This window comes from Callionymus lyra, chromosome 4 (genome assembly GCF_982586985.1).
Source record: "Callionymus lyra chromosome 4, fCalLyr1.hap1.1, whole genome shotgun sequence".
Classification (NCBI taxonomy): Eukaryota; Metazoa; Chordata; class Actinopteri; order Syngnathiformes; family Callionymidae; genus Callionymus; species Callionymus lyra.
The window spans coordinates 18715340-18739784 of NC_141821.1; the positions used below are offsets into that span (position 1 = coordinate 18715340).

At 39.5% G+C, this 24445-nt stretch overlaps 1 protein-coding gene across 5 annotated transcripts; it reads right to left on the minus strand.

The window, feature by feature from the left end:
* relch (RAB11 binding and LisH domain, coiled-coil and HEAT repeat containing) lies at nt 1-24155 on the minus strand. 5 transcript variants are annotated; one of them, XM_087789056.1, is made up of 30 exons: nt 23599-24151; nt 20730-20819; nt 18749-18820; nt 18574-18629; nt 18387-18500; nt 17568-17759; nt 17192-17286; nt 17005-17119; nt 16772-16935; nt 16046-16121; nt 15871-15966; nt 13506-13618; nt 13314-13404; nt 12887-12958; nt 12672-12812; nt 12421-12585; nt 11609-11756; nt 11375-11531; nt 11167-11290; nt 10859-10907; nt 10338-10417; nt 10066-10172; nt 9896-9995; nt 7505-7587; nt 5959-6022; nt 5735-5873; nt 5543-5659; nt 4482-4570; nt 3353-3423; nt 1-925 (listed from the first exon to the last, which is right to left on the minus strand). In XM_087789056.1, exons 1-30 carry the CDS (start codon nt 24059-24061, stop codon nt 805-807), a joined length of 3564 nt encoding a protein of 1187 aa, XP_087645182.1. In that variant the 5' UTR covers nt 24062-24151; the 3' UTR covers nt 1-804. The 5 variants fall into 5 exon arrangements, 4 of the variants coding, with proteins under 4 accessions (XP_087645182.1, XP_087645181.1, XP_087645183.1 ...); XM_087789055.1 differs by lacking the exon at nt 7505-7587 and adding an exon at nt 8109-8191 and having other exon boundaries at nt 23599-24150; XM_087789057.1 differs by lacking the exons at nt 7505-7587; nt 18749-18820 and adding an exon at nt 8109-8191 and having other exon boundaries at nt 23599-24150.
* Between the last annotated feature and the right edge of the window lie 290 nt (nt 24156-24445).

Genomic DNA, 24445 nt, shown 5'->3' on the forward strand with positions numbered 1-24445 from the left:
CACAACTGATCTTTTTATTACACCATGACACAAATTTCAAATATACACAAGTACCCTTGTCTCCACTGCATTTTATTATACATATATTTACTCTCTCTGTGGAATACAAAGCAAACGTCGGATCCCCACTTTGTAATAAAGTCAAACAATCATGGACACAGCGAGAAATGTCACAGACAGAAAAGTATTTCCTCGTCGTTACAAAACAATCGGTGCCAGTAGTGAAATCATGTCCAAGCCTGCAGCAAAGATTATTCAAAATAAAACAATCAGGGATGTGCAAATTTCTTTGGAAATCGGAATAAAGTGTATTTTATTAAGACATAAATAATGTATAAAATAGAAGCTTTTAAAACAAAATATGAAAAACAAAACAAAAAATGAGGAAATAAAGGCAAATCCTTTAGCAGAGCTTCAAGTAAACGTTTGAGTCACGAACTGTACAGAAGCCATGGAGCCATTTTGTGGTTGAAAACCTTCAGTCCAGTCTCACTCCATGAAAACTTTCTCAAAATGTCTCACAGCAGAAGTCAAACTGCGAGTATTGGAGGACATTTTTTGATTCCTTCTGATTTCTGTTCTGTCCATGATCTGAATCTGAGCACTTTCTCTTGATTTAATAACAATGTTAACATGAGAAAAGTAAAAGAAAAAAAAAAAACATCCACAGTCCTTGGCGTTACTTTCATTCTGATTAAGATTTGAGGCTCTGCTGCCAAACTGCACGTCAAGCCTCGTGAATAACTGATGTTTCAGTGGTTACAGCAGAGTCAGTCAGTCACTGTGGGAGCAATCGCTGCGAGATCATTTCTTTCTCTGGAAGACGTTTGCCAGCATGGCACCAGAAGTTGTCAGTTGACCCATCTTGTTCAAAAACTTGGTCTTGGCATCCTCACCCACCAGGCTGGACGCCATGGATATGGATCTGCACGACAAAGACATTGTTCATTTAAATCAAATCAAAATAAGAAAGAAGTTCAAGGTCTGCTTCATGAAGCTTCATCATAATATCACGATCTGGAGCTTGTAATCCATGTGTTTGTTTCTTCTCGTATAGACTATTGTAACAGTTTATTTTCGTGTCTAAACAAGAAGGAGCTGTCTCGCCTGCAGTTGATACAAAACTCTGCAGCGAGAATTCTGACCCACTCTAGTAGAAGAACTCACATTTCTCTGATCCTTTAAACTCTTCACTGGCTGCCAGTTTCTTTCAAGATCATTTTTTTTTTATTCTTGTTCTTCCTTTCAGATCTATTCATGGTCAGGCTCCTCCTTACATCAGTGATCTGATCGAGACTTACACCCCAGCTCGGGCTCTGAGGTCTGTGGATCAGAATCTACTGATGGTTCCTGAACACGTTTCTGGACCAGAGGAGAGAAATCCTTCCAGGCTGTTGCTCCTAATCTTTGAAACCATCTTCCTCTCCCTCTGCGTTTGATGGATCTACTGACTCCTTCAATAAACATCTCAAGACATTCTTATTTGTGCAGGCTTCTTAATTATCTTGTTGCTGATGTATTTGTCTAGAAATAATAAATACTTACTTAGTGATTTAACCTAGTTAAAGGTAATCAAAAGATGAAAAAAAAATCAAATTCTTTCTAGTCTGATGGTATTTGACAGCATGTATCTCTGGCGTTCTCCTAACATCCTTCATAACCACATGAACCTTATTGAATGCCTTCTTCTTTTACCTGGTTACCACCATAATAACAATACCGGTATCTTCTCTCCTCATGTCCGAAAATCTAGACCTTTATCTCAAAACTTCTCCACAAGAGCCGAGACTCATTTTCGAATCATGTTCATCATGTAAAGAAACTCTCTACATTTTCAACTCTGCGATAAATGTTTTCTGCATTTGAACCAGCGATTTGCTGCCAAGTATGCGCCATTAGTTTTAAAATGATGTGATGTTTCATTAGAACAGTTGTTCAGAACAAAGGAAAAAAATGTGCAGAGACCGCCATCTCGTGGGCTCTGAAAATAATGACACTGCTTCATGAAGCTTCAACTTAAGAGTCCCAGGATGAGCTCAGCTAAAGGCTAAAATCATTGAGCGTCATTGCAAACACTGATCGTGACAATCTCGCCAGAAAATCTGGAGCAAGACAATGAAAACGTTGTCAGAAGCGTCTTCTTGACTCGAGTTAAAACGAACCTTATCAAAGTGCCAACGTGTTTTCTCGTCTGGTTGGTTCGGCAGTTGGCTCCAAAAATCTGCTCTGCTAATGATCCTACTTATCAGTTTTTATCATTCTTCTCACAGCCCCTCGTCAAGTTCTCGCCACGAGCCCCTCCTCGTTTTTTACGGTCCAACGGCTCCGTCAGTTCCTCTTTCGGGTGTCAGCCAGCGGATCGGTTACATTGTTCTGGCAGGCTGATAAATGGCTGAGCGCAAGTACAAACAGCTTCAATCTAACAGTCGCGTACGGCAAGTAGGCGTGAGAGGTTTGGCGAGAGCTTTTCACTAACGTGCCACTCAAACACCTTTGTTTTTATAGCCTTTTAACTTTATTCTCTTAGAATAAGGCACCTCTCGTCTATTATTTAGATGCTCTGACAACATTCACTTTTTAAAATGATGTCGTATAACCATTTATTAATAAACTATTTTATTTATTTCAACAATGGTTTGACAGACGTAGAAAAGGAAAGGGTGCCTTCATTTTCATTTTATTTTATCTTTCATTGATCTATTTTCATTTAAGGATGATAATCAACATGCCGTGATTGCGTACAGACACTCCTCTTGTGCACGTCACACCGGCCCCACAAACTTTATTTGTCTGCAACTAAAATATATATGCAACTGAATAATAGAGAAATAGTGTTGCATCTTCCAAAGTCAATAAAGAATGTCAAAAACATTTCTGTTGGTTACAGAAGACTAGAATTTTTTTTTTTTTTTTAAATAAGTTCTTAAGGTTTTTTAAAACCTGCTTAGATTTCACCCTTGCAGTTGAGAAAGAGAAAATCATCAGCGTCTATAAATGAAGCTCGACCGCAGACTTTTAATGAAGCCTTTCATCCAAAAACACTCGCATGTATGTTGGTGTAAGTGCACACCCACACATTTGCAGCCCCCCACCCCCCCACACACACACCTTTTTTAATGAGGCCCAAACAGATGTTGACAAGATGGCAGAGTGAAAATCTGCTCACTCCGGATCCATTAACCAAGGAAACAAAAGAGTTGTTGTGAAGACACCCACATATTTAAAAAGCTTTGATGCTTTCATCTGCTCACAGCAACAGAGCCTTCTTGGATTATAAAACATGTTTTGCATCTTTCTGTTCGTCAGAAGAAGCGTCCAGGCAACGACATCGAGCCTGGTTTTCAAAACTCACCCTTGAGCGTCGCCCATTCCTCGGTTCTCCACCTTGATCTCGCACTCCTTGACCATGGAACTCAGAATCACCTGTTGAGAGATGGATGGCATTAAATGATGACTGTCACAAATTCTCCGATTGATCAATAGAACAAAACGAGTAATTCTCTATTGAAGTACTGGAGATTTGAGGAGAGAATTTAAAAGGCTCATTTTAGATTAAATCGCTTTTTTAAAGTTAAAATGTACCTAGTAAACTGTGTATTTTTGTATGTACTTGTATGATATACCTTTTTTCTTCAAGAACATTTTGTTTGAAGAGCTAATGTTGCAGTTTGTGTTAGATAAATGTAATAAAATAGTAGAAATAAGAGGCAGAATGTTTCCGATGAACAATTGTAAGAAAACACCTCACAAGTTTTATTTGTAACATTTAAATAAAAAAAAACACCTTTAAATCTTGTCATATTCGCACCACATGAGAGAATATATAGATGTATTCTGATACATGGTGTTAAAAGAAACAAAACAAATTACATTTTCTCTACGTAGATGATCATTTTCCTCCATTTCTTTAAATGCAAAAGCAACATTTCAGCGACATTACAGTTCCTTTAAGTAGCTCTTTCCAACTCTACACGTTTGTTCATTTAATCCTTTGTCGTGGCAGATATAAAACATATGTACACATCTCTTGTGAGGGGGTTGATGAGGTTTCACGAAACAGGGGCTTAGTTTTTAATGAGCTCTAGGTGGTGCTCTCCCCTTTATATTTTTGGCTCTTAATAATGACAACAATGTATCATGAAAGCACGTGAGCCGTTTCTTGATACCTCAGATAGATACGTCAGACAGAAACGTCAGCTTGTGTAATAATCACGACACTGAGATGAAGCAACAATGTTCAGCCCTCATTTCCCTTCCATCATAAACACTTAAATCCAAGCCCAGCGGAACATTCTCACATATCAAGTAAATCATGTCTCAGGAAAAAGACGAAGCCGATTCTTAGTCAGCTTGGCTCGCATGAGATTCTGACAAAGAAACAGATTGACCAAGCAAGGTTTCTCATAGTAAAGAAGTTCATAAGAACATTTTGAAAAGTGTGTTCGGTTAGTTTCAAAGAGTGTTTGTGTTCGCTCACTGACCTCGTGTTCAGGAGAGAGCTGCTCCATGTCGGCCCGCAGACACCTAAGGCCCGGCAGGAAGTGGTTGACCATCACCTCCTCGGAAATGACTGCACAAGCATTTAAGGCTTCAAACTTACGGCGAGAACCGATGGAATCAGGAATGTAGCACTTATTTAGAACCTTGATTTGATGCTAGTCAATAAACCCGTCTTTCCTGGAGACACGCATAATCAACAAATCTGTGTGACCAGAAACCAAGCACTGATTCACAAATACTTTTCCTCAGTTAGGATGTAGAAAAACAAAAATCAACCCCACCCATGTGTCAAATTAGTTCACCACATAAGTTCCGACGCACTTTTTCCAGCGTGGCTCTGACTGATCCTCCACCTGCCAGAGGGTCCAAACCTCTGTCATACTGAGGACTTATTTTGGGGGGACATAAAAGCAGAAATCCAGAGGCTGCTGCAGTGATTGAAAGAGAAAGGAGGGCAGTGTGAGGTAAAGCCGCTGAGGTTTGGGCGATACCTCTGCGAGAGGAAGGCTTTGGTGAAATCACAGCCTGACAAAGATCCACAGGAATGAACCAAACTGCTGCTCAGTTGGACGCGATCGCAGAAAATAGACTCTTGATTATATCAGAAGGTAGCAGACGTATAAAAGTGCAAGATTAAGTGGGATAAATATTTCATTTCGTTCTCCTCTCGCAAACTTTCTCACCATCTTTCATCCTTTTTCCTTCGCCTAACTAAGCCTGTTATTAGCAAGCCTCAAAATGAACGCAGTTTATTTTCCTGCCATTCCTTCCAAATGACAGTCCAGCCGCGCCAACGCACATGCGAGCACGCACACAAACACACATGTGGCCACAACGTTGCCTCCAATAAAGACACAAACCGGAGCAGGATTTCATGTGCGTAGCACCTAAAGTTTAACCGGTCGCGCCAACACTTTTACGACTCCTGCCTCTGACCTTGAGCTCACCTTGCCAAATGCTCTGGTGGAACGATTCGATTGTTCGTCCCGAGGACGTATGGGTTTAATCAAGCACCTTTAGACCCGACTTCAGGAAAGGATACAGCAACAGGAGAGGGCGCTGTAGGCCTCGAAGAGTTGCGTGGCGATGTCGATCCTTTTGTTTTCGACCATCTGGCTGTTGTTGGCCAGAGCCAGCTTGTGGAGGTGTGGAAGCACGACTGCAAGTATAGAGGAAAAAAAAAGGCTCAGTGACACGTTTATATCAGGAGAAAACCGAAGAATCCTGGACTTACAGTCATCTCTAAAACGAGGCTCTGTGTTAGGTCCGACCCGTCCGAAGGTCCGGATGATCTCCATGTGTAAAGAGTGCTGGTCTTGGTACTGAGGGTCCTCCAGGAACGACGCGAGCTGCATTTTGACTCGCTCCAGCAGCTTCAAACACACACACACGAGTTCATTTAAAAACAGTCCTTCTTTCAGTTTGTACCGTCTTGAATCCAGACGTTCAGGTTCTCACCTCTTTTTGAGTGACGGTCTCCATGATGGTACCAAAGGCAGGAATAGTCGATATCCTCACAGAGCTACACACACCAGAGAGATTTAAGGCAAGTCACTACTAAGAGAATGGATCGTTTTAAGATGAAGATGACAGTGTGAAAACCAATAAATAAGAAGTGCTTTGGTGTGTGTTTGTGCTTTTTCTTTAATTATTATTTACTGTTATACACTTGTTTGAATAGGATTGTGAGCTGAACTTTAAATGTTAAAAGGAAACTTGGAGTTTTTTAGTTATATTTCCCACAAAAGAAATACTATTGGATTTCACATTGAATATCATCTTAATAAATCTAATATATTATGTTTTTAGTGACATCTCTAAAACTTTTACTTCTAGGATGGAAGCAAACAGGTCCTCTTGAGGCCAATTCAAAAGTAAGTGATCTTATAATAATAAAAAATACAATAGTTAAAGGGGTTGGTTCCCCCAACATTCAAATTCCACTTTTTTTTATACTCACCTTCAGGTGGACTGAGGTGAGGAGTGACATTATTTTCAGAGTAATCTGTTCCTTTTTAGAGTTATAGACAAAACTGTCAATCAATTTTGAAGAGACACGTGTGTTGATCTAAGTCTTAAGTCTTAAATGGAACTTAAACCTTTATTGTACTCAGGCAATCAGTGTGTGTCTGTCTGCACAAAACTGCAAATGAAAATGCTTTGTTTTTCTTGAGATTAAATCTTGTTTAGCATGACCACGCCCACTCTGCTGTGATTGGTAAAATATTAATGTTTGTCAACGTGCGTCATCAATCCTGGAGGAGGAGTGAAGCAATTACTACGTATCCGCTCTCGTAACTCTCGTTCGCCAAGATTTCAGACGGGGGAGAACTTTAAAAAGTAATAAGTTCAAAACATGATCATGATGAGGGATTTACTGCATCTTGGAGAGGAAGATTCAACATTTGAAACATTTGAAACATGTGAAATATGTGAGTGAGTCGCATGTTGTTGGGTGTTCACATTAGTTAATGTAGGTGAACCAACCCTTTAGGTCACATGAGAGAAAAAACTGTTGATGTTTTGTGGAATATTTAGATGAGATGTTGTGAGTACGCCTGTATGTACGGCATTTGTTTTTTTAAACATCTTAAAAAGTACAAAGCACAAAAACACAAGGTCGCATATCATTATTTTAAAAGAAATCAGCTTCTGGGTGTGATTAGGTTAGTGGAAGAGAAGGCGGGGGTAAAAACACAAATAATCATGAAATTTGAAAACCAGATTCATATGTGATTGATGCTTTCATGCTTCGATTATATTCGCAGCTAGGAACAAATCTATGTGGCGCAAGTGTGTCAAAATCATTTTAAAAAGAAAGAAGATAACTGGAAGCTGCATTCTTATAGTTAATGTCCAGTGAAACAAGTCCTTTTTGAAAGAATATTCACAAACTGATTGATGAGCATTGAAAGTTAATTAATCGAATTAGACACTACAAGAATGCAGCCACCAAAAAGGACAATTGATAAAGGTTGTGGGTTGTATGTGTTGAGTGACTCACAATTCAGGACCACTGCACAGAGTAATAAGGGCCGGAGCCGCCCGGCGATCTACTAATGCTTCACTCATGCCTCGTAGAACCAACTGCAAACCCATCACATAGCAGGATGAGAGTGGGAGAGACGGGGGTTTGGGGGGGGGGGGGGGAGTTTGACGTAGGAAGAGTTGAGAGAGGAGAGACGACAGAAAGAGAGATCCAGAGATTGTTAAAGAGAAGACCCCGTCAATCACTGGGGCTTGTTAGGAGGAAGACTCTTCATCTAAAAATCAAAAGGAGGAGGAGGGGACAGGTGGGAGATGAGCATGCAGTCACAAACATGGCGGCGGATGCTTCACCAGTGAATTGTCGCAGACTGATGATGTCATGAAAGCAGGCGGTTATAAACGCTGCACATGCACACATGTGTTCCAGGGTTCGAAGCTGTCGAGCAGCAACTCCACACAGCCATGAAATAGTGTCGTTGATTTGGGAAAATCGCGGTTTTCTATACACAGACTCTGTGGATTTGCTCCTGGACGGCTCGGACGTCAAAAGTTTTGTGGCGGAGAGAAGGGGGGAGAGAGACGCGGCGCAGTTTACCGGTCGATATGGTGGGTCCACTTACATTTCAGGGTCGGAGGACAGTGTGATGAGAGCCGGCACCACTCTCTGAGCTACCAGCGTCTCATTCACCCCCTTCACCAGCAGCTGATCGGATTGGACAGAGCCAGCCGTGATGTCACAGTGGAACAAGTGCGAGCGACACCGGCGATAGAAAAGAGAGAAAAAAGAGGGGGGGAAAAGGGGCAAAAATAAGGGAGGGGGGGAGAAAGAAAGGAAACAAACAGACGAATAAAGAAGGAAAGTGATAAACAATAACCTCAGCTGTATGAATCAAGCAGGAGAAATGGTGAGACTAACGCCAGCAGACTTCACATCAAGCTGTGAGTTTAGGTCAGAAACCTCGGATCCTTGTCTGATCTCAGGTCTGTGATTAAAGCCACAATTCAAAAATGGACATCTAAACAAATACAGGACGGTGATGGTGAGGTGAGCACAGGAGCAATGAAACAGGGATCATGGGCATGACCTGCCACTCCTCCTCTCGCAAGACTGTCCACATATCTGTAGCTTCTATTCTCTCATCTATACATACATAGAAAAACATGTGCACAAGTTAAATAGATATCTCTGCAAATATATGTATTGCTTTGGCATGGATATAGTTACTTCAAATAGCAAGATGGAAATCAAAAACTGTTTAATAGGACTGGCTAGAAAACAACAAACTAAATCTGAGAGACAAAAGTGCAGAACTAGATGTTCATAGAGACCTGAGAATGTATGGTGCAGGTTCAACATAAGCATAAGCAAGCAGCGCTAGCACATGTGCAGCAAAACAGTTAAGAGTTCACTCATAAATGACATTCTATAGATATCAATACACATACTTCTATTTATACTATATTTATAAAACAATAGAAAAAAACAATTAGCTCCAAAAGTCATTGACTAAAGCTTAGGGACCACAAAAGATGGTGTACTTTTGCTTGAGCAGTTTCTTTTATATTGAATGGTTGAATTTAACATTTCAAATGTTTCAGTTTAAGTTTATTTATTTAAAAGGACAATGTGCAGTTATATTAAAAAGATAGTTGCACCAGATTTAGCACAATGTTGAAACGTTTAAATTATTTATTAAATAGTTGTATTTTTTTAAACATTAAAAATGATTTCTTTGCATTATTGAATTAAACAATTTTCTATTTCGAAAGGTTTATTTTCCTTTTCAACCCTTTTGTTTTCGGGCCTTCAAGTCACGTTGACACAGAGATATCACACCAGAGATAAGAAATTAATTAATACATTTGAATATTAAAAAAAATATATATATAATTGTTTTTACACATATAGTCTGATATTCTTATTTCAATAATTCAAAGGTACATTTTCTAAATGCAATAGTTTTTTTTATTACATAGCCTTTTTAATTTAATAAAAAAATGTTGGTATAATAGTCTCAATACAACATAAATACCAAAAGAGTATAAAGCTAGTTAAACTTTAAGCCAATCACATGACGTGGAAGCAATGGCACACCCCCCCAAAAAATGTAAATCTTTCAAAACAGAAAATAGATTTGAATGCAAAGAAATACAAATTTTCAATAAAAACTTTCAACTTTTTAAATTCAACCATTTCATATTTGGATGGCACTGGTCCATAAATCTTGATTTGATACGTCCAATTAATCATTTGAACAAGTTAGTCACTTTTATCTTTCTTGATCAAGTATTCTTTTTATTACTAAATGTAAGTACCAAAAAATTCCATGGTCCCTCACATGTAGAATAATAACATTAAACTGAATATTTCTACTGAACACCTAAGAGTGTGTCTGTGTTATAATACCTCAAACATCCGAGCAGCAGTGCACCGAACTAGTGCAGATGTATGGACGACACCGTACCAGAGCACGGTGAGCAGCAGCTCATGGTAAGCCGGGTTAGCCCTGCAGACAAGATTTGGGTTATGAATTGACGGTGGTGGGTGACAGAGGCAGAAGAGTATTCATCTCTTACCCAAGCTCTACAAAGGAAGCTTTCAGGCTGTCTAAAGGTGCATGGGACAGAGACAAAGTAGTCATAACATCCTCCAGGAAACCAACTAACAGTTTTCGATCCTCCTCCTGTGGGACAGAAAGCAACACCGAAACATGAAAATAATAAAAAACACAGCGATGTTTTCAGCCAACGGGTCACTTTGACCCCGAGGCCGCAATAATATCCTCAATCGACTCAAGACAAAGAAAATCATGAGGTCTCACTTCAGCAGTCATTTGGTTTCAAGTTACCTGGTTGTAGCATGTCAACACTCCAGTAGCATAAATGGGGACTGTAGCTTTGGTTAGAATTCCATTCCCAGCAGAAGCATCTGGAAAAAAACAAAAACACAAAAACAAAGGATAAATAGTTAAGAGTAGATAAAATTTAAATAGTGTGGAAATAGAATATATTTGTGTCGAACAGACTTTGTTTCTGGTTGACATTCAGTTTGTTTACAAAACAATTAAAGTCAAAATAGTTTACTATACTTTGAAGTGTGTTAAATGTATAAAAAAAGGCTTGTAAACCTCCCCCCCAAAAAAACAGGTTGTCCACAATACCAGAGTACATTTAATTGGCGTGCAGCCGAGACCAAGCAAGTCTTACTTTATGCATTCAAAAAAATGTTGGGAGGGAGAAAAAACAAAAAAGGGGAACACCCAAAAGGAAATCCAGAATAGGCTGTTTACATCAACAGATGTAGCCTCGAGCTACAACAATTCTTCTCTGAGGGAAGTCTTGTAACTCCAATGAAGACGTTGGAACTCACCGACGTTTTCCTCCGATAGTCTGAGAATCTCCTGGAATTGCGGTTTAACCTGGACAGAAGATAAACATGTTAAAGAAAAAGTATATATGCACACGTATGTTTATACTTCTATGGACTTGTGAGACTAGGATTAGCAAATAGATTAGAAGATAGTAGAATCACAGTAGAGACGGTAATACAATAAAATAAAAAACATATCAACACAAAGTGCAAACCTTTTTTTTACTAATGCAAATATACCGTGAAGTTTTAATGCATAAAAAGACAACAATTAAAATAGTCAGCAATAGAAAAGTCGACAACAGTACCTTAGTGTTGGTGAAAATCTTTCCAAAAGTGCGACAAAATCTCCAAAAGAAGCGGGAGAACTCGTGCACACAGGTTGAAGAGCTCACGTTGATGCGGCCCAGTGTATCTATTAATTGTGGAAGTCTAGAAACCAAAAGTGCTCGTAAGGTCGTTGAAATGATCACATGCATATCTAACTGTTGCAGGAAGAGTTTATTAGTCACTTACAGTTGGTTGACCACCCAGAGCAAGCTTTCCCAGCCGGTGGTGCCTTCGTTTTCCAGCTGGTTGTCGTACAGAATCAGCAGTGCGCTGAGCGTCTCCCTGCTGCCGATGATGGTCGCCACGTCCTGGAGTGGAGATGCTGGTCTTGGGAATCGGGTGACTTAGGACACAAACAAATCATCAGTATAGAAAATTGATAACAAGATCCGTTAGGCTGAAGCCAGAAACCTGCCGTACCTTCTATTGCAGGAATATCTCCATTGAGCTTGGCTCTGCTGGTGAAAGGTGCGTTCAGTAGCACTACAGCAAACAGTGGTGGGATGAGGGATTGCAGGGCCGACAGGAAGATATGAAGCTTGTGTTCATCCAGACTATGCTCTCCTTGCTGGAAATTAAATGCAAAACAAGTAGAACAAATATTTTATTGTTTCATATTCTTATACAAGCAGGCAGCTTAAGGCAAGTTAGATTCAAGATTTTCTGACACTTAAACGTTACTGTACGAATATTCAACAGCACTGTATATATAAAAATATTCAATTTCATTCCCCCCCCATATTTCTTTTATCATATTTTGTTATTTATTATACTTATACACTTTTGAATAAACTATTAACATGCAATTATAAACAGCATTTGTTCATTTTGGTGTTGCAATAAAACTGCATTTATTCGTTATGTTATTCGTCTTTGTCTTCCACAGCTAAAGGATATCCGGCGAGATCATGGTAATGACTGGGGACGAGAGGATACAACAGTCTCCAGCTTTTTTTTAAAGCTAATGTTTTAACATAATTTGATTTTCAGTTCGTCATTTTCATTAGTTTGCCAAAAAAAGAGTTTAAGAATCATATATGAAACTAAAATGTAGTGTCCTCTAAATATTAAAAAAAAAAAAAGATGCAAGTGTAGAGAATTAAACTGATCGAGAGCTGAATACATCATATTTTGAGTGTAACATATCGTATTTAATTGTAACGTGAGATTATAGCATTGCTACAACCCTCATATCATCAAGACTTTTTAAGGATTTACAAGTCTGTACACACCGCCAGCAGCTTCTCTATCCGCGCTAAAAGAGAAGGAATGAGTGACGACTGAAGCGTCCCCAACTCAGTAGTCCAGGCAGCGAAGGCAGGAATGAAGACCTGATGAACGGCACCAACTACTCGCTCTGACGGGTCGCCAAGAGAAAGCAGCATCAACTCAAATCCCTGAGTCGAAAAAAAATGACATGAATGTAACAATGAACGCCAGGAAAACTGAAAGATAAATCATTTATTCTATGCGTTTAACAGACCTGTGAGTGCTTATCAGGGTCGTCTATGTACCCCATGATGATACCCAGACTCTTGACAACGGCCTCTCTGACCATGTCGGCCTTATCATCGGAGAGCATCTGCTGCAGCATGGACAAAACTAGCGAGCTGCGGATTTCCTTCTGTGTGCACAGTATAAAACATTAGAGTTTTCTCACCAAACATATTAAAAATATTAAAGCGATCATGTCTTTACAGGCAGGTACGGTGCTAAGGCTCCACAGGACTCCGCCACCAATAATCTCCGCTCTGGATATTTGTGATTAATCTGCAGCAGAAGAGAACAATATTTTTAACAAGAGCTGAAATGAAGAGAAAAACAGAAACTGGAAAAGGGGGAGTAGCAGACAGATGGCCAGCCACTGAGGAATGGAAACAACTGTAATACCATCAACAGGATGACCCTGTGGAAACCATTATTTGTCTTTTGTCTGAAGATTATCACTCTTCAAATGTCTGGCAACATCACAACAGCATGTTCACGTTTGAATATTATTCATATCTGATTAAAAAGTGGACATAAGAGTCAATCACTGCATCAGTAGATTTAACCATTTCATAGTGACTTAATTTTGTCAAAAACTCTATATGACTCCACATTTTTTTACACAAGCATGGCATACCTGTTCCCAGCACTGAGGAAGTAGTTCTGCCTCGACGCGTGTGGGACCCACATGCCGGGCAAACGCAACACATCCTGTCAAGATCATTTGCCTTCGGAGATTCACACAGAAAGGTGAGGGTTGGGCGACAGTCGAAGGGAGAACGTCTTGTGAGAAAACCCTGGTTTGAGCAACAGATAAGAAAACACATACCTCTGCTCATCATCGGGCCTCTTGATGAGGTTAAAGAGGATGTGGAGGAGCTGGTCCCTCTCTTTAGACTCTGGGTGAAGGCAGGCTGTGCAAAGTATGAGCGGGATTAACTCCTAAAGAAGACGGAGAGAGCGAAACAAGGGAATAACGTTGGATTAATAGCATGATATTGGAGTTACAGAATAGAGAGGGCACTGTCAGTAGCATCAAGCTTCTTTGTGAAGGTTTAGATAAAACGGCACAAGGTGAGAAACTTGAGGTCTTGTTCATGGGAAATAAAAACATGAAGCACCAATGAAGCAAGAAGCAGTCAGAAGACATGTATAAACATATATAAATAGCCAGGAAAAAAAGAACTATCCATGCACATACTGTCACTCGCTGAATGTAGGGAGACATTCATACACGTAACAAACCCGACCCCTTATAAACACATCAATTATACAAAGTTGAGACTAAGTTCACGGACTTTCAACTCAGAGGTAAAAGTGCACAGCTGCTCTGGATGTGAGACTTCCACGGCCAAACTGTGGTCAGCTCTTTTAAGCCCGCCACACACACCCCGAATTACAGACTTCACACAAAGTCAAATATGTCTTTTCCTGCAACATGTGATATTTTTCCAGTCAAGCTGGACTTGAAGAAGCAAATCCCTGCCCGGGAAGGACAGATGAATCTGTGAGCGAGAGACTGGGTTAAAGATAGGATGAGATGAGTCACTCCCTTAAGATTGACCCAACCCTTAGACATAAATGACCATGTTCAAAAAAGCCCAAAATATTACATCTGGGATTTAAGAGATCACTTTATGTGGTTGTGCAGAAGGTTCAATAAAGACGTCCAGAAGTCAAGCACTTCAAACATAGCTTCAAAAGAGATGAAAGTGAAGTAAATGTGACTCACCCGTTAAGTAAACATTCATAAATAGCAGACATTTAATCTAGATTTTAAATCCATGCCGATCCATTAGGAACACACGGTCAAGGATTCTATCTGCTGACATGTAATGGATGAATATCGTGGTCAAATGAAGGGACGTCTTGAGGCTCAGCCACAAATTAAACAAGTCGCACATTTACTGGAAATCTAAGTGCTATTGGGCTAAATGTGTGTGAGCTCGCGGATCATGCTAGTGCTTGGAATTACAAGGGAACAAAACAAACCACTCTTTGTGCTTCAAGAATGTAGAGCTAATGGCACAAGTACAACATCCACAATCCATCCTCACCAAAGTATGTCCTTGACTTTCCACTTGAGTTTGCTTTTTGTTTTTTTTACTATGGACTGCTATGTTGCTATGGTGATATGAAAAGCTGTTTAAAAAAAAAAAAGAATGCTGCAATTGGCCTGTATACAGAATTGATTAAGATCATTCAGAACTTTAAGACAAATATTACACCTCCTGCAGGTACCGTCAGCCTTGCTACAACCATCTCACTCTTTATCACCCTTTATAACATTTGAGGATATATTTTAAAGCAGTACTATGTAACATTTTGACGTAATGACCTTCTGTGACGATGCGTTTCCTTTTTGAACGGTCGTGACACACACTGCTTTTTTTTAAACTATACATGTAACCCACTAAACTACTTTTACAAAGTTTCATTTATTTCCATAATTATGGATATTGCAAGTGTTCACAACAAGACATTGCTTTAAGACAATAATTTTTCAATCTTACGTAGTGCAGTGTATTGCTAAACTAAAGCAAAAATATTCCTGGTCATTTTCCTTATATTCTGATTATATTAAATTATGACAAATTATTAAAAAATAATAATAAATTTACATCAAAAAGCAGCAGTTTGAGACTGTGGCCGACGAGTGTGGAAAAGCATGCAGATGAGTGCATGAGAGACTCACCTGACATAGATGTGCAACCATTCTCTAGAGGAGAAGCATGCATGAGAGTGAGAAAATGCGTGAGACAAAAGAAAGTGAATTAAAAAAAAAAAAAAAAAAAGGAACAAAAGCAAAAATCCTTTGAGACAGCAAAAGAAAGCCAACGTGATTGGCATTTACATCTGAAGACAAGGAATGATGACGAGACCAGTGACAACAGGAAGCATCCATGACAAAAAAACTATGGTTAATAGATAGACACAAGAAGGCAGTAGAGTGAAAGCAGGTGACCAAAAGTCAGATTTTATAAGTATTTACCGGTAAGATTTAAAAAGCTGGAGGACATGTATCTAATAATTATGACACTTATTCCAAAGCACATATGCTGTTTAGTATAAAACATTTTTGATATCCTGCCCGCCCGAGCCTCCATGTGAATGTCTATTAAGCAATCCAAGCTGCATCTATATACAAGGGCAATAACAGTGGCAGCAACAGGCGCTTAAGAAACGTTCTTTACCTCTCGTTTCGCAAGAAGAACATTGGGGACAATGTGTGGGAGGCAGCGACCAAGCATCAGCATGAGACTCTCCTCGCTGTCTGCTATACGTGAAACCTATAAACAGTAGTGGACAAAAGAAACATCAATTCATTCACTTAAATTGTGTAACTTTTATGTTTGTGTTTGTGCAGACCTCGGCTCCCAGGCGGCTGTCGGAACACATTCTACAGAAGGACAGCAGTGCTTGCTGGAAGGCTGGGGATAATTTTCTGGGATGGAATGAAAAAACAGGAAAAAAAAAATGAATAAGGAAAGTTAAAGCAGCACAGAAGTCTGCCCACTGCAAGAACCCAAGAGAATTCCCTGACCACTGGATGACTTGAGCTGGGTCGACCCAGCCCTGACACGGAGGTTTGCACCATCACTCTCCCATATCAACATTTTTTAATCGAGGAAGTGAAGCCTGAATATTTGGAGTGTGTGACCAAAGAGCGGCGTAATAGGCGGCAGATCAATTTAAAGAGCTGTAATTATTTTCATGGCCATTAATATAACCACAAATGGTAGAACTTTGTCACGTGGTTGGAAGGCAATGTGACCCCGTGTTTACTGCTTCAATGACCAAAGCAGCCACGTCATTTGAAGAATGCAGGCTCATTAAAACAGGGGACGCGTCGTTATCTTATAGCTCCATCTAGTGGTTGGCTTTTCAAATCAGCACTCAGACGCACTAGGTACGTTCAAGAAAGATTCTAGTTTATTTACACAATAGTTTTGGCAGATAATAATATCACATGTATGACCAGACTTAGAATATATTTGAGCAGATTTATATGTAATCATTTTATAAATAATAACTTATATGAATTAATTTATAGATTTTCATAAAGATTGTTCAATTTTCTGAAGATCCACTAACCTGTTGGGTTGATCAAACTGGACCGGAGGTCGACTTTTTAACTGGTTGTGGTGGGGAGTGTTGGTTTGAGACTGTGATATGTTCTCAGGAGAGCAAGAGTTGTGTTCCCCTTCTGAATCTGTAACACCATGGATGTCCAAATACTTGCCATTATCTGTAGGCGGCTGGTCAAAAAAGCCAAAAACAAAGTGTTGTTAAATGCGATTACTTTGACAATTACTGGCATTGCTCACCACTGGAGCGTTCGCTGAAGAGGGGTGTGTGTTCGAGGACGGATTATTGTGGGAGCTCACGTCAGGGCTGGCGGGAGGAAGGGTTGCGACTGTCCTCTTTAATTTCTGAATCTCGCTGGAAAAGAAGAAAAGTAAAAGTTAAACACAAAGTCGCTCTGTTCCAGTCATAAAGACTCGATCAACAGACCTTTGTAGTTTCTTGATCTGCTCAGCGAGACTCAGCTTCTCCTCGTTGAGAAGACTGATCTGATACTCCAACTCCTGGACGACTTCGGTTTGTTGCTACGGATGAAAAACGAAAAAATGTTATCTTTGAAAAGCATACCGACAGTCTCAATCAATCAATCAACCAGGTTAAGAAAAAACACTCCTGATAGGAAAATATATTGTGTTAATCCTCAACAAAATTAATGAACTTGCAATCCTAAGCAACCATTAATAACCACTGCAGCATTCAATATAATTGTCTGTGTTAAATGACTTTTTTGAATATTGTATTATTTTGATAACTCAATAGACCTCAACTCCACGTCCAAAACCAGCTGTGTTTTGAAAACACACACCTGTTGTGTGAGGTCTGGCTTCTTTGAATCCTGAGATGTGCAGTTCCCAGGGAAGGTTTCAAAATCGGCCTCTACAGCAACATCGACCGTCTCACTCGGTGAGGGAAGAGGGGTACCACAGTTCCTGTATAGCTGAACTAGGTCAGGTGGTTTTGGAATGTTGAGGCCGACATCATCCCACAACTCAAAGTCCTGAAAACAACAACAATTCAGGGATGCATTAGTAAGTTGGCGCACGATTACTGAGATAACAGTGGAATCACCAAATACAACTGACCTCTAGCTAAAAACGGCATTTAGAATATATAGTTTTATTATAGTATAGTTTTTAAGGAAGTATATAATATATTATTTAATGATGATATTCAATAACTTCTATATTGAGAGGTTGTATTTTTATCTATTTTTAATGCCACCATGATTATCTGCACAAAAAAGGAAAATTATACATTTATAAAATGCGTTTTTTTAATTATTGGTATGAGGATATTAAGGCAAAGTATAAATAAGAAACTTATTTGTTTCGAAAACATTATTCATTCTATGTAGTAATTCAACTTTTTAATATAATTGAATTACATTATTCGATAAATCATCTAATGCTTAAAACAACAAGATATCAATTAAGAAATTAAAAGTTTCAACATTTGAAATGTTTACTTTAACAATTATTCTGATGAAACTGATTCCATACTAATTGACATGTTATATATTTTAGTGTACTTTAGGGGCACTAGGTGATTTGCAATTCCAAGCAAGTTCGGGAAAAGTTGAAAGAAACTGTTGACATTTAAACAAAAGACAATATAAAAACATCACCTGATCCCCATTTTCATCCGAGAACGTGATTGAGGAAAGTTTGTATTCATTTTTTAATAAATATTCATTCACAAGAAAGTTTAAGGCTCTTTTCTCCAGTTGCCGAATGGGCTCCTGAGGAGAAGAGAAAAGGGAATGGTGAGAAAACGACTAATAAACCTGGCGAGGGGATTAAGGAAGAACCCACCTGAATTTCAGGACTTGTCTTCAAGTTTTTCCTTTCTTGAGAAGTCATTTCACTCTCTGAAAATGAACGAATCATTTTTTTTTATACAAATACATAAGTGACCAATGAAGTCAGGAGGAACAGAAAAGTTGCAACAAAAGACTGTTCCGGTAAAGAAGTTGAAAGTACGCCACACCTGCTGCCTGAGTCAAGTTGGCGCGCAGAGCATGAATGGTCTCCTTTGCTTTCCGTAGCTCAAACTCCAGCACTGGACAGGAAGTGACAACACAGGCACACACACAGGATCCAACCAAGGACAGGGGGGAGGAGGGCAAATAGGAACAAAACAAAGATGGGCATGGAGGAAAACAAAACAGAGAAAATTTCATAAGAGTTGAGAAACCAAAAATAACTAAAAGGATGCATGCAAATCATGATTCTGAACACATGCAGCAGAGGAACATGGAGAAGCCAGCAGAAAGATCGCTAACATCTAAGGCTGACTGAGGTGGATTTAGCCTTTAAATCACATTCAGGTGAAGTGAGTCGAACATGGAAACTAAATTGTAGCAGTGATTTAAATACGGTGTCTGACAAAGGATTTTCCAGCATTCTTCTTGATCAACAGTCATTGAATGAGTGGGTTTCAAGGCACTCAAAGGTCAGATCCCGCTCAGGTTTCTGAAGCCAAGGCTCCCTTAACATACTCTAAATAATGCAGTCCATGGTTCACCTGCAGCACATTGTGTCGCTGGCGTTGTCTCTCAGACGAGACTTGTATTTATTACCAGCTGATCGAAGAGGTACAGGATACAAACTATAGTCTAAATACATTGATTAAAATATGTTTAAAGAGTCATTGTGCGTCACGTCAAATTCAAATGTCACAGATTGTAAAAGTCAAAAGATCGATAAGATCTCATTTGACTCATTTCCCTTTTGCCAAATACATTTAAATAAAATACAAATCCCGAGAGGCAAATTAAGCTGCCTGCTAGTGTAATACGTGCACCAAAAACACTACATTTCTCATTCGAAACTGGGAAATTTTCCTGTTTTATACATGAAAGGAAACACAGATTAAACAAAGAAATCAAACAAGATTGTAACAACATGTCGAGAAACACACTCTCAAAGAAGCCATGAAGCAGGATGTTGCATACTTGTGCTCTGAAAATCTGCTGCTTCACAATGACCCTCATAGAAATTCAAAAAAGTCAAAGATTAAACTGTACTTTTTCAAAATTATGAAGCAGATTAAGAGGGCACAGGATGCAAGTGAAGGAAAATAAAATCACAACGAGGGGGTTCTGAGGGGAAAAGGCAAAAAAATCAATCCATAGAAAAGCTAGATCTGATGGAGTGACTTGTCCAGTATATCTCACTGGGGTTTGACCAAGGTTTAAAGAAAGCTAGAGAACCCAGAGTCAGACAGCTGGGGGCGGAAATCTTGGCCAAATCAGATAGTTCATTCTTTAAACCGGGAAGTCAAGATAAATGACATTAGGAAGGTGTGGCAACTATGTGAAAGTCAATTGTGTAGCACCAACACGTCTGCTGCATGGTTGTCATTGACTGCATCTCCCTCGGCACTAAACATTCAACACCCAAATCCAGCCTTTTAATTCAAATTAACCCACGAATCATAGAAAACAACCTCCGATACATTACCTCAATAACATTTTAAAGAAACGGACTTAACAAAAGAACACATGAAACACATTGAAACAACTAAGCACACGTTCATAACTGATTTTTGGGGTAACTTTTATTATTTATTTAATATTAACATAATAGTTTGAAAGTAAATGCCAATTTTGGTTATACAGAAATGATAGAAAATAATAATTTAAATTGATGTACTAGTGAATAACTGTATTATTGAGTCAGATTTTACAGAAACATGATTCTTCATTTCATAAAAATAATCAACGTCAACGGCATTATCTGCTGATATCGTAGTGTTTAAGATGCTTAATGATTGTTAAAATATTAAAACACCAGCAGACTATTTTAGAACAGGTTTTAATGGAATGGATTTAAATGAAATAAACGCCCATGTCACTGTCTCTCTCTCTCTCTCTCTCTGCCACTGTTGACTCTGTCACTTAATGTTCTGTTCCGGAGGCAAGTCCTGCCACTTTCTCTCAGCGCTGACAGAGTATCGTTCACCTTACCTGCGACCCGTTCATCCGTCTCCCTGTTGCCGTCATCCGAGTAACGGGCGAAATCTAGAGAGTCCAGGGTGCTGATGCTGCCTGTACGGTCTGAATAACAAACACAGGAACGGAGAAATTAGAGAAATGTAGAATTAAAGTGCTGTACGTTTGACAATTCATTGAAGACTTCAACCAAAATATGTTCAGACAACATTGGTCAACATTATAATATGCTTTGAATGTTCTTATAAATCAAAAGTTCATTTAATGATAAATATCTGCTGGCCCTGAATGAAAACGTATGAACATCAGTGAAGAGCATAATTCTAATTGAATGATTTGAATTCCAAACAGTAAAAATGTGACCGTGCAGCCACGAGCAGCAAAGATCGCATGACCATCAAGTCATGTGACTGCACTCGGAAACTTGTTTTGGATCGGGAATTATCGCCGTGTACCATTGTTTAGTCTCGCTGTTCTTTCCCATGAGGATACACAACACTTTTCTTTTCAGAGTGACTGTAATACACCATCATCTTCTGACTGTTATGTCCTAAAAAATACTGTATAAACAACAAGAAATATGATACATTATGTTTCGCTTTCCTACAGTCAAGAATACTGCTTTTGAAGGTTGGAATAAAGAAGTAAAACCTTTGAACTCAGCGTTGTCAAGGAGCCTGGACAGGTTTCTATAGGGACTGCTTGAGTTGACCTTTAAAGTCTGTGCCTGTGGCGCGTCCGAGTGACACATCCCAGAGTCTAATAAGAGCATTTATCAAAACAGGAGTATTAAAATAAAAGTATAAAATCTTGGCAAAAGATCACCAACAGAAAAACACAAGATACTTAGATCATTGGCATCAATCAAATACTATAATATATAAAAAAAAATACTACAATTTTCTTTTCTAGAATTAACTGTGTTTGAAGCTGTAGCGTGCGAGTCAATAAATATGTTTTGGTTTTGTTGCATATTCATCAATCAATCATTAAAAATGAAATCCTAAAAATCCTACGGTGACATCCTGGACAGCACGAGGAGTTAGACAGACGGATAATCACTAGCACTATCAACCTCATCGACGGGCAATTTAGAGCAGCCGATCATGTTCCTGGAATGTGGGAGAATGCCAGAAAACCCAGTTGATGGCTATGTTGGCTCAGAGCTCCATAGAAGCCGGGCTCAAAACACAATACCATTAGCAGAGAGTTTTTCTGACCAAACAACACGGAAACTGGCTTAGGTATTAACAACTGATACTATAGAGTTAAACATGATAATGTAGTATACACATGATAACACATTAAAAGTGTACCCAACAAGGTCGGCAGGCGACCGAAGAATCCTTCTCACTTGCACGCCAATGACTAGTGATGCAGTGTGAGAATTGTGTTGTCATGTGGTGTGTTTCACAGGTGTTGTTGCGAAACAAAAAATAACTTTTAAAAAATTGTTTTCATTTAAAGCTGCATAATGTGTTGTTTTTAGAGCAAATATTTACAATACATCTTTACATAAAATGATTATTTCTATATATAGATTGATCAGATATGTATTTCATTTGTGAATTTCATTGCGATACTGGACTAACTAACTAACTAGGACATATTCATAGTAGTGTTGAGTACTTGACTCTGATGTTGCAGACCTTACAGACCATATGACTCTTGACAAAGTTGCAACTGCTTTCATTTGTTTTGAAACCCAAAATATGTCCAAACATCAGCTTTGAAAACCTGCTGGAGTCTACTGCATCCTCTTGTACTCAGTCAACGCATGGATATGGTGGGATTTAACAGTTCACCTAGCTGCAGTAATTGGAAATTTAAAAAAAAAGTATTTTATTATTATTTTAAACGCATTTCATGGAAATAGAAACCATCTATCGATGTAGAATAGTATCTTCTTCTCTAACATGCTGTGACACACGTTACATTTGAATGAACCACACCAAGGCTTAGTTTAATTACCAATAGAAAACTGGTTATTACCATTATCTTACTTTTGATAAAGAGTAGTCCTTTTTTATTGCCACGTACAAAAACATGAACCTATACAAATACTGTCTTTGGATCTATGTCATATCTAATGTCTTATGAGGTCATTTCATTCGTCAGGGACCTGGAGACCTCACGATGACTGTAATTGCGATACTGTAGTAACTAGGACATATTTGTGGTATTGTTGAATACTCTGGTGTTGCAGACCTTACAGACCACATGACTCTTGACAAAGTTGCAACTGCTTTCATTTGTTTTGAAACCCAAAATATGTCCAAACATCAGCTTTGAAAACCTGCTGGAGTCTACTGCATCCTCTTGTCCTCAGTCAACGCATGGATATCAGTTCACCTCAGTAATTGGAAATTCAAAAAAAAGTATTTTATTATTATTTTAAACTCATTTCATTGAAATAGAAACCATCTATCGATATAGAATAGTATCTTCTTCTCTTACATGCTGTGACACACGTTACATTTGAATGAACCACACCAAGGCTTAGTTTAATTACCAATAGAAAACTGGTTATTACCATTATCTTACTTTTATATTGCCATATACAGAAACATGAACCTTTTTGTGCCTCATAAACGAATACTGTCTTTGGATCTATGTCATATCTAATGTCTTATGAGGTCATACCATTCGTCAGGGACCTGGAGACACTGATAAAAACCACTTTTACCGTTTCTTTATGTTAATAAACGCGTTATTATCCTCAGCCATCGCGACATGTCCGTCACCTGCACCGCGTCGGATCTCACGAGCATCCTGGCACTTGATCCTTTCTCGGATCATAGCTCGATGGTTTGGGGCCCTAGACAAACGGGGGGGTGGGACAGGTGCACGATCTGTGGGGAGAGACAATGGACCGGTTGCTTACTCAGTGGTCCGCCGGGTCCGAGCCCCTGATCCCGGGCAGGTGGAGTGCCGCTCTGCCGCTCAAAGTTCCCCGGGTTGGAGAAATAATCCCTGAGCCTCGGCAGCTCCCGACCTCCTTCCAACAGTTCCGTGTGGAGCTCCAGGGCCGTGAGAATGTACTGGTCACGCAGGAGCTGAGCGGCGATGACATCCACGGACACCCGGGTGTCGGCGGGCATGGCGGCGGCGGCGGCGGACACCGACGACGTCGCCTCCCCGCTCGGGCTGGTGCGGTGACCGGACATCAGCAGCGGCAGCGGCGGCGGCGGCGGGTGCTCGGCGTCAGCGGGAGGGGAGAAAGGATTTCCTGGCGGCGGCCCGGGAGCCCCATCACTCGGACTCCTCGCCGTGTCAACCGTTTCACCGGGTCGCCGCTCGACCTCCTCCTCGGAGTCGCTGATGCTGAACGGGTTGACCGACGCCATATTTCTGCACGATAAAGATTTTTTTGTTCGCAATCTAAGCTAGTCTTCTTCCTTGAACGGGTGTCATGCTAGCTGCAGTGTGGTAGGCGTAGTTGACAAGTGGAATCTCGTACCGGGCTGTGATTGGCGGTTGCTCCACCGAGTCCCGCCTCTTTTGGTAAATACTACAATATTATTGGTTGGTGATGACACATTTTACATGAGAGCTGGTCATGTTGACAGCGGGAGGCTAACAGCTAATGGAATCATACGTGTTGATCGTACTATGACTGAAAAAAACAAAAAAAAACGACAATAGATAAAATATTATTGACCTTAATAATCACAGAAAATGAAAAATACATTTTATTGGACTCATGAATTTATTCGTTTTTTTTTCTGTAT